The 8,645-nt window shown below is 53.1% G+C and overlaps 1 protein-coding gene across 1 annotated transcript; it reads right to left on the minus strand.

Annotated features, from left to right (window-relative positions):
• Positions 1-1,216: 1,216 nt before the first annotated feature.
• On the minus strand, positions 1,217-8,377 carry LOC132357996 (nuclear RNA export factor 2-like). Its single transcript, XM_059911939.1, has 18 exons — positions 8,226-8,377; positions 7,839-7,992; positions 7,146-7,229; positions 6,920-7,030; positions 6,729-6,809; positions 6,521-6,590; positions 6,287-6,375; positions 6,060-6,167; positions 5,767-5,876; positions 3,931-3,967; positions 3,481-3,549; positions 3,342-3,397; positions 3,091-3,198; positions 2,926-2,984; positions 2,702-2,817; positions 2,564-2,606; positions 1,927-1,999; positions 1,217-1,388 (listed from the first exon to the last, which is right to left on the minus strand). The coding sequence occupies exons 2-18, from the start codon at positions 7,932-7,934 to the stop codon at positions 1,217-1,219; spliced, it is 1,482 nt and encodes a 493-aa protein (XP_059767922.1). The 5' UTR covers positions 7,935-7,992; positions 8,226-8,377.
• Positions 8,378-8,645: the final 268 nt, after the last annotated feature.

Genomic DNA, 8,645 nt, shown 5'->3' on the forward strand with positions numbered 1-8,645 from the left:
CAAGCTTAGTCATGGATATGGCTTCAGTTAAGAGAAGAGAGGTAACAAATATGAGGAGGATGAAAATGACATCTAAAGGCTCATTTGCAGAGTTTTGTTCTCAAGATCCCAGGTCAGTGGATGAGGGTCTCATCTCAAAATTCATCTGGAATCTTGCCCTTGGGCTGAAGAAAGTAAAGAGAAAGAATTGGGATGTCAGCAGAGCCAGCAGCCGTTGAGTTTCAACCCCAGGGCACCTGACTTCTGTCCGCCTTCACCTTCCTGAAACCCTAGAGGTCTATTTCTTCTTATCTCTGAATTCTCAGAATTGACTTTTTAATGAGTAAAGAATTTTTTAGTTCTGGTATAGTCTAGTCATCGTACTGAAAGCACCTGTAGTGGGGGAGGATAGATGACCTCCCTTAGGACCAAACTGGAGACACTTGACCACACAACGTCACAGCTAAATCTATGCTACAAGAGCACGCCTTCAAGTTTACCAACATGTATGTACCAGAATGAGCAGATGCCACAGCATGTAATGCTGAAAAAGAAGTGAAAAGGTAAATGCCTATCAATAATAGCTTATGGCTTCCTGGAATTCAATTGTTTAATATATTGATCTTAGAAAGAATAATGTAGCTTCACATATACTGAGAGGAAATGCTGGTACTAATAATAAACAAAAGAAGTTTCAAAACAGTATATAAGATAGGAAACCTGTATTTTATAATACATGGAAAGGTATTAGTATGAAATTAGGGAATTTCTCACAACTAAACGTTTGTAAGAAAAAAATAGATGTAGGGCTTCCCTGGTGGCGCAGTGGTTGAGAATCTGCTTGCCAATGCAGGGCACACGGGTTCGAGCCCTGGTCTGGGAAGATCCCACATGCCACGGAGCAACTAGGCCCGTGAGCCACAATTACTGAGCCTGCGCGTCTGGAGCCTGTGCCCCGCAACGGGAGGGGCCGCGATGGTGAGAGGCCCGCGCACCGCGATGAAGAGTGGCCCCCGCTTGCCACAACTAGAGAAAGCCCTCGCAGAGAAACGAAGACCCAACACAGCCAAAAATAAATAAATAAACAAAGTAAACAATGCCTTAAAAAAAAATTCTTTAAAAAAAAAAAAAAAAAATAGATGTAAAATAATTACCTTCAAGTTCCCATTAATCACTCCTCTACTCCTCCCAGCTCCCTCCTATCCCCACGCAAACCCAGCATTCACTTCTGAGACCACTAGAGGTTCACCTCAGGTGGGGTGGAGGACGCCTGCAGGATGTCCTGCTGCTCCTGGGAGAGGGTGTGCATGGAGCTGGAGGTGGGCGTAGGCACTGGGATGGAGAACACACTCTGGGTCTCACTGGGGCTGGCGTCCCTCACAAACAGCTCGTCATTCACGATGCACAGACTGAAGGAAAAATGGGCCCTCAGACTACGCCTGGATGGACACCCACACCCCCAATATTGACTCTGCTCCCACTGGCACTCAGCAACCAGATTCCTTCCACGCCCCTCCTGTGTCTGTCTCCCAGGTTCCTTGACTGGTACCTCTGGCCCTCCCCACAGAGCCCACCTTTGGAGAGACTGTCTACCATCTTCACTCGATTTATAGGTTTATCCCCAACCCACGGGCAATTTCGCATTTACCCTTTACCACAGCCCAAGGTGTGGACGCTCTGATCCCCATTCTCAGAAGAAGACACTGAGTCACAGAGAGGTCATGTGACTTGACCAAGGTCACACAGCGAGTGAGTGTTGGGTCAAGGAGAGAACGCATAGGCCGATTCCAGAGCCCATGCTCTTCTTAACCACTAGGTTAGACTGCTCCTGAGATCTCCCTGCTGGCTTTCCACAATACCGAGTAAACCTAAGGTCTGCGCCACCACATTCCCAAGCCCCTGAGCCCAGGCGGGGATGGGCATTCCCGCCCACAACAGGGCTCTCACCTGGAGTAGCTGGCAGGGTTAGCGATGAAGGTCCGGGTGAAGGCACGCACACAGCCCTGAGAACTTCCTTCCACTTCAAGAGCAAACAAACAACAGTACCCCTTAGAGCCGCACGTGCTGTACACGCTCAACCGGCGGTCCCCAGTCAGGCTGTGACTGGACACTCATGCTGAGAGGGCAGTTGTTCACGGGGGCAGGGTGTCGGGAATCGGGAGGGCAACTATAGGAGCAGTCTGCGCCCAGTGACAGGGCCCCTGACAACCACTACACAGGTTCACGGGATGCGTTTTTCACAGCCGCCCAAGAGGTGGATACTACTACCCCATTTTGCAAATGAGGAAACTGAGAGGTTAAGTAACGGCCCAAGTTCTCAGAGTGAGTATCTGGGATGAGAGCCACCAAACTCCGCAGCCTGTGTCCCCAACGCACAGGGTGTGCAGGGCAGACAGGCATGGACACAGCTCAGACCTGGATTGTCTGTGGGAAGCCTGAGGGCTGGAGAACACAGTGGGGAAGGGGAGGGGAGGGGAGGGGAAGGGAAGGGAAGGGGTCAGGGAAGCTGGGTGGTTCTGGGAGTGAGCCTGGCCAGGGGGAGGCAGCAGTGGGGCATCTGGGGTGGGAATCTACACACACTCACCTTCCTTGAACACCCCGCTGACGCAGAAGCAGAGCATCGTTTCCTGAAAGGGAAGAGCCCAGGCGCCCAGTCACCACCTGCACCTCCTACCCACCTGCGGCTTCCTGGGCCCGCCCGAGGGAGGAAGCAGGCGCTCACCGTCTGGAACCACGTGTCCACCACGAAGGAGCTTAAGTCATGCTGAGTCTTGGGCAACACACAGAGGGTGTGCACAATGACACGATTTGTGTGCTTCAGCAGCTGGACCCGCAGGTCTGTGAGGGGAGGGGAAGCGAGCGACGGTCAGGGGCTGCCATGGCCTGGGCCCTATGATTGACCCCTTCACCGCCCTTTCCCACCCAGTCTTCCCATCACACACTCACGGGGGTCCGTGAGCTTCTTCATATTCCTGCTGTCCTTGAAGTACTTGCACAAGCTGCTTCTAGGAGACAGAGAGCAACAGTGGGTGGTGGGTGTTTGCAGGAGCTGGCCTGTGTCTCCTGGGGAGCCACACGGCCCAGGAGCAGAGCCTGTGCTGTGATACTCACGGGGCTGGGTCCTCGGGGTGGAAGGGAATGGTCAGGGAGAAGCAGGCCTCCTCGTGATAAGCACCCACGAGACCCTGTCGGTCTCCACAGTCATGGATCAAGTAGAACCTGAGCGGGAGCAATGAGGACAGTCTATCTCTGTGGTCTGGACCTCAAATGAGACTTGGAAACTCCCCTGAGCAGACCTGTGCTTAGGTGGCCTCACCTGTCCTCGCCCTCTCCCCCTTGCTCAGCTTCCCAGAGGTACTTACTGCTGCAGGAATTGCAGGACTAGGCTCTTCAGCTCATCGCATCCAAAGTAGCTGCCCTGGAATCAAATGGCATTTGAGACTATGCAGTGGATAAAGCCTCCCTGCAACACCCCAAATGTTGTTTGATCCTCTTCCTCACCTTGCAGGGCTTTAATACGCAGGGAGTGTCAACATCAACGGTAACTGGTGACGGTAACTCCTGGCCATCCTGGAGAAGGGAAGAGGAAGTCAGGAGTGGAGACCAGGGGAGTTGCCCTGGATGATCGGGGAAAAGGATGGGCCCAGGAGGGTGAGGGTCAGAGGTCAGGTGTGAAAGGGCCCTGGAAATTCCATGGGAAAGCTTACACTGGATGTCTTCATCATGAGGTCCTGGAAGTCTCTAGTGTTATATTCAACTTGTGTGTGTGCGTGTGTGTATTTATGGGTATTTTTCCAGCAAGTCTATCCATGTCATTTTCAGGAGTCCATGCCCCCCAAAATGGTTAAGGTTCTGATGCTAATATGTGATCTAGGCAAGACCCAAAGGGCTTGAGGGCAGGACAGAGATCACTGACATTCATAAGAGACAATGATTTATGTAGGCACTTACTAGGCGTAATAACTTCGGGAAACGATCTCTGATGGCCCTGTCCAAAACCAAAAATAGAGAAGAGGTGGTTAATAGTTCAAGGCTGCAATGCTTCCTTTGAGTTAAAACAGTAATACCATAAACAGAGATCAGTGTGTTCTGGCCCATCCAGCAGCGCCCTTTGCCCACCTCTGCTTCTGATTTTAAGGGTTTTCGGTCCACTTCCCTGTTGAGCACTGAGCATCTGTCATCTTACTGTCTGAAAGGCACTGTCTCCTCATCTCTCTCAATTCCTTCACTTTAACATTCCTTCCCTCCCTCCCTTCCTCTCCTTCGTCTGGGTAGCTCCCACCCAGACTACTCGCACTCCCTTCTCCAGTGCCACAGGGAGCAGCATTTCAAACCCATACTGCAGGGCTTCCTTCTCCTCCCTTCCTTCCTCCAGGGCCCCACTGAAGGCTGTGGGGAGAAGAGGGAATGGGGTGGGAGCCCGGGGCTCTGCTACCTCACTGGGGGTCCAGCACTCTGGCAAGACCCGGACACCCCCCAGGGATGGCCCAGGATGCTGGGCCAGGGAGGTGAGTGAGGTGGGGCTCAGGGAGGGAGATGGAGGGGATGAAGGCAGAAAGGGAGTGAAGGTAGGAGGGGAGAGATGAGAGAGACATAGGGGCACAGAGACAAGGGAGAGAGAGAAAACAAAGGGAAGGGAAAGAAGCTCTCCCGTGGTCGGGGTCAGGGAAGAAGAGAGAAGAAAGGGGAAACGGCGCCCCTGTTGCGGCTCTTCACCTGCCCCAGAATCGCCCAGACACACCAGGTAGGAATGGAAAATATGCACATGTTGGGCTGGGGCCCCACTGGATGCTGGTTGAAACTTTGTCACCTGTGTGAGTTCAGCCAGACTTGGGCATGGGAAACAGGGCCGCCATGGGGGCACATCTCCCCCAGAATGAGGAAAGGGTCAGGTCCCAGCTCAGTATGGGGCTGAGGATCCGTGGCCCAGTCTTATGATCACCGTCTTCTCTCCTGATGACCCCTGCACCTGTCTGAGTTCGTTCTTTATCTGAGGAATCGTACCTGTCTCAGGCTGCCCAGGGCTCCTGTGAAGGACCAGATGGGATGATGTGACGTGTGCAGGGAGGGATGGGAAGTGCCCCTGAGAGCCCTGTCCTTCTGTCTCCTCTACCACCTCTGCCCTCTGCCTTCCACTCCTGCCTCAGGAAGCCCTCTGATCACTGGCGGGGGCCCACGTCTGGCCCCTTGACTCAAGGAGCCCTGCTTTTTCCCAAGGAGGCTCCAGCTCCTGGCATTGGGCCAGCAGAATGGATGTCATGACAGCAGCCACCCACGGCCTCAGCCCTCAGCATGGCGCAGGAAAGCCCCCATGTCAACCTGGGAGACGAGGGGGGACCCCTTTGGAGGAAGGGGAAGAGGGCCCCTCTCAGAACGGGGGAGGCAAACGCCATCTCAGCACGAAGAAGGAAGGCTTCTCTCAGCAAGAGGGCCTGGACTGGAGGACCCTTCTCAGTCCAGGGCGCCAGCATCTGGATCAAGGCTGGTCACTCCTGGTCCCGGTGAGGAGGAGAAGCCCTGCTTCCTGCGGCACACTCTTGGGAGGCCTTGGCGGAATATAGCTGGGCGCAGAGAGCTGGAAACAGACCCCAGAGCCCCTGCAGAGGTGAGCAGGTCAGGGGAAGGAAACTCCTCACCGGTGATAGGCACAGAGAGAGCAGAAGGTGGGGCCTGTGATCCTCCCAGAAGACCAGGGCTGCCACCTTTGGCAAAGGGGCACTGTCACAGATAGTCTAGGCTCCCACGGGTGAAGGTCACCAGGAAGGGTGACAGGGTGTTCACACTGACCTTACATAGGTGGACTGGTCTGGGAAGGTGCCACACAATGGGTTCCCTTGCACCCACAGCTCTTCAAGCTTCAGCCCTTGCATCTTGCTCAACTCCCACACAGACTTCAGCTGAGAAATATGGGGCGGAAGTGGGAAAAGGAATCCCAGGGAAAGAGGGACATCCGGCTCTCTGCACCCCCAGCCCCCTCCCTCCCCCACAGGTACCTTCACCTGCCTCCTGTCATCACTCTGATGGCCACTAACACGCCCCCCCACTCTCAACCCAACTTTGATCTGGCTCCCTCTTCTCACCTCATTTTTGGAGAGGTTCAGGATCTTGACCGTGGGGGCCATCTGTATAATGTCAGACAGGCCATCCAGCTGGTACAGTTTGTTGCTGCTCAAGTTCAAGGACAACAGCTTTGGGGCAAGAAGAGGTAGAGTGAAGGTTACTATCTAGGACCTTGGAGACAAATCTGCCCTCCACCCCATCTCTTCCACCCCCTACCCTAATACCAGCACTGGGCCTACAGCCTCACCTCAGGGAAATTCTTTTTGATGATCTGCAGGGTGGCAGCCATGCAGTTTCTTCGATTCAGAATTATATCAATATCATGGCCCACCAAGTCTTCAGGAAGGAGAGGGGAGGGAATCAGATGGCTGAGTGGGGTCTGGGGCCAGCACCAGCCCCTCCCACGTTACCATCCCTAAGTCTCCCTCCAGGAAGACCCCTCTGCCCTCGCCCGCCCTAGAATTACTGCTGTCAGCCGCACCTGGGTCAACGCAGAGCCTCTGGAGGTCAAGAGCTTGCTTGGAGACATTAAATCGTTTGATCAAGGTCAGCTGCGGAGTTAGAGATGGAGAGAGCCGCTCTGAGGCTGTGGTGGTGGTAGGGAAAACGGGGGCGAGGGTGACGGGGGCCTGGAGGAAGGAGAGGTGGGTTTGAGCGCTGGCACACAACATGCCTTGAGTCTGCATTACCTTTAGCTGCTCCATTTCTTCTGGCTTCAACTTATACCGCACAGAGTAGGGAGCAGCGGAGGGGCTGACAAACACAGGTATCTGCAGGAAGAAGAGGTGGGGTAAGCACCAGGAACTCTAGTTCCAAAGAAAACAGCCAGCCCCTGGCCTGTACTCCTTCCTCAGGATGAGGTACAGGTAATGCCTGCGACACACACCTTTCGGCTCTCCTCGTCACAAATCTTGTAGCTGACATCCATCAATGCAGAGGCAGTGCTAGCTTCCTGGACAAAGAACCGAGCCCCATTTTTCACAAAGTGGAACTACAGGGATTGAATGCAACAGCAATAGTATCAGAAGCCAACAGACCCTGCTGAACTAGGTCTCTCTCTCCCCCTTCCCTGTGCCCACGCGTCTGGCTTCGGCATCCTCTCTTACGTCCACTGGAGTGAAGGGGACACTGCAATGGCGCTGGATTGAGTTCATTAGCCATGTCCTGTCATACTTTACCCCATAAGGAATCTAGGATGAAAAGAAGGGATGGGAGAGAGGACAGACAACAGGGAATTTAGGCTGGAGGACGAACCTTTTCCTGTTCTTTTCCAGCCTTCTACTGAGCTTGACAGGGTTTCTAAAGAAGGGACCACTGGCATGATTTCTTATGGGTGTGTGTAATATGGATTTCCTAAATACTCTTTCTCTCCAGTCAAACTCTCTTCCAAATAATCAAGGTGTCAGAGATGATCTTCCTTTTATAAATTTCCAGGAGATCCTACCCAGTGCAGACACTGCTTGCCCCTCAGACAAGGTCTCCAGAGGCTCGACCCTCCATCTCCCACACTCAGCTTGCCAAACTGAGACCTCCAATGTGGAGTTGCTCCATATCCTTGGCAGTAGTTTCCATCTTTGCTCTGAGACAGGCTCCTCCGTTCTCCTCACAGTCAGCCTGTTCCCTTTACACTGCTTCTCTGAATCTGCCCTTAGATGAACAAGATTGTTAACTCCTGGTCATAAAAAGGACAGCTTACAAGCTGTCCCCAGTGAAATAAACCAGCATCTCTACATGAGACCAACACAACTCCCCCTGACTTTTCTCTCTTGCACATTCCATACATTTTTCAGGATACTCACGGTGACCCTGAACCAGCTCCCTGGGGTTCCATCTTGTGTGTTCTCCTGCATTTCTCTCTCCAGAGGTTTTCTGTTTCCCCACACAGTCATATGCATGTGGCCTTCACTGTGCCATCTCACACTCCTCTCGTTGCCTCGGATGGTACAGGGAGAGCTGCAGGGGGGATGTGGAGAGAAGGAGGGTGAGTGGCCATACGTGCTAAGAAAGTCTTCTGTACACCCTCGTCTCTTTGACACCAGCACTACAATTAGGATTGCTCAACCATTATTTCACTTCTAGCATGCTTCAGTTTTGCAGTGACAGAAGAAAAACAAGTCCACGGAGAGTGAGAGAGGTGCATAGTCCCAGGGGCTGCTGTGTACAAACCCTGCTGCCTGGTCACTTACTGTCTTACTTCGGGGTCCTCCTGGACATCCCTCTTCACCACGTTTCCATCATCCTCCTGGAGGTGTGAGGGCTGAGGCTCACCCCCACCGTGTTCATAATGAGGGCTCCTCTTGCCAGAATTACCTGGGAAAGAACTACAACCTTTCTTTCTTCCTTGAGGTGGTCTACCACCATCACTGTATTCTGAAAAGAGGAACAAAAATACAGGTTTGAAGACACATCTGTGGTGCACTTACCACATACCATGTCTTAGGCTAACAGGATGGTAGGGCAGGCACAGTGCCAACCTGGCCTAAGGGACCAATCCCACAAACCTCAGAAAGGACACTCTTCTGCCTGTGCAGAGAGGACAGCCTTATCCGACAGATGGCACTATCAGGGGAAGAATCGAGGAGGAGCAGGATGAGGAAGAGGAGGAC

This window comes from Balaenoptera ricei, chromosome X, assembly GCF_028023285.1.
Source record: "Balaenoptera ricei isolate mBalRic1 chromosome X, mBalRic1.hap2, whole genome shotgun sequence".
NCBI classification, from domain to species: domain Eukaryota; kingdom Metazoa; phylum Chordata; class Mammalia; order Artiodactyla; family Balaenopteridae; genus Balaenoptera; species Balaenoptera ricei.

Bases quoted from the DNA above. Each gene is read 5' to 3' on its own strand.
- LOC132357996 (XM_059911939.1), bottom strand. From the start codon at position 7,934: ATGCATATGACTGTGTGGGGAAACAGAAAACCTCTGGAGAGAGAAATG. The intron at 2,607-2,701 runs GTGAGCGCCTGC...CTTCCCTTTCAG, and splicing joins TGGACACGTGGTTCCAGACG to GAAACGATGCTCTGCTTCTG. The intron at 2,000-2,563 runs GTGAGTGTGTGT...TTGCTCTTGAAG, and splicing joins CAGCGGGGTGTTCAAGGAAG to TGGAAGGAAGTTCTCAGGGC.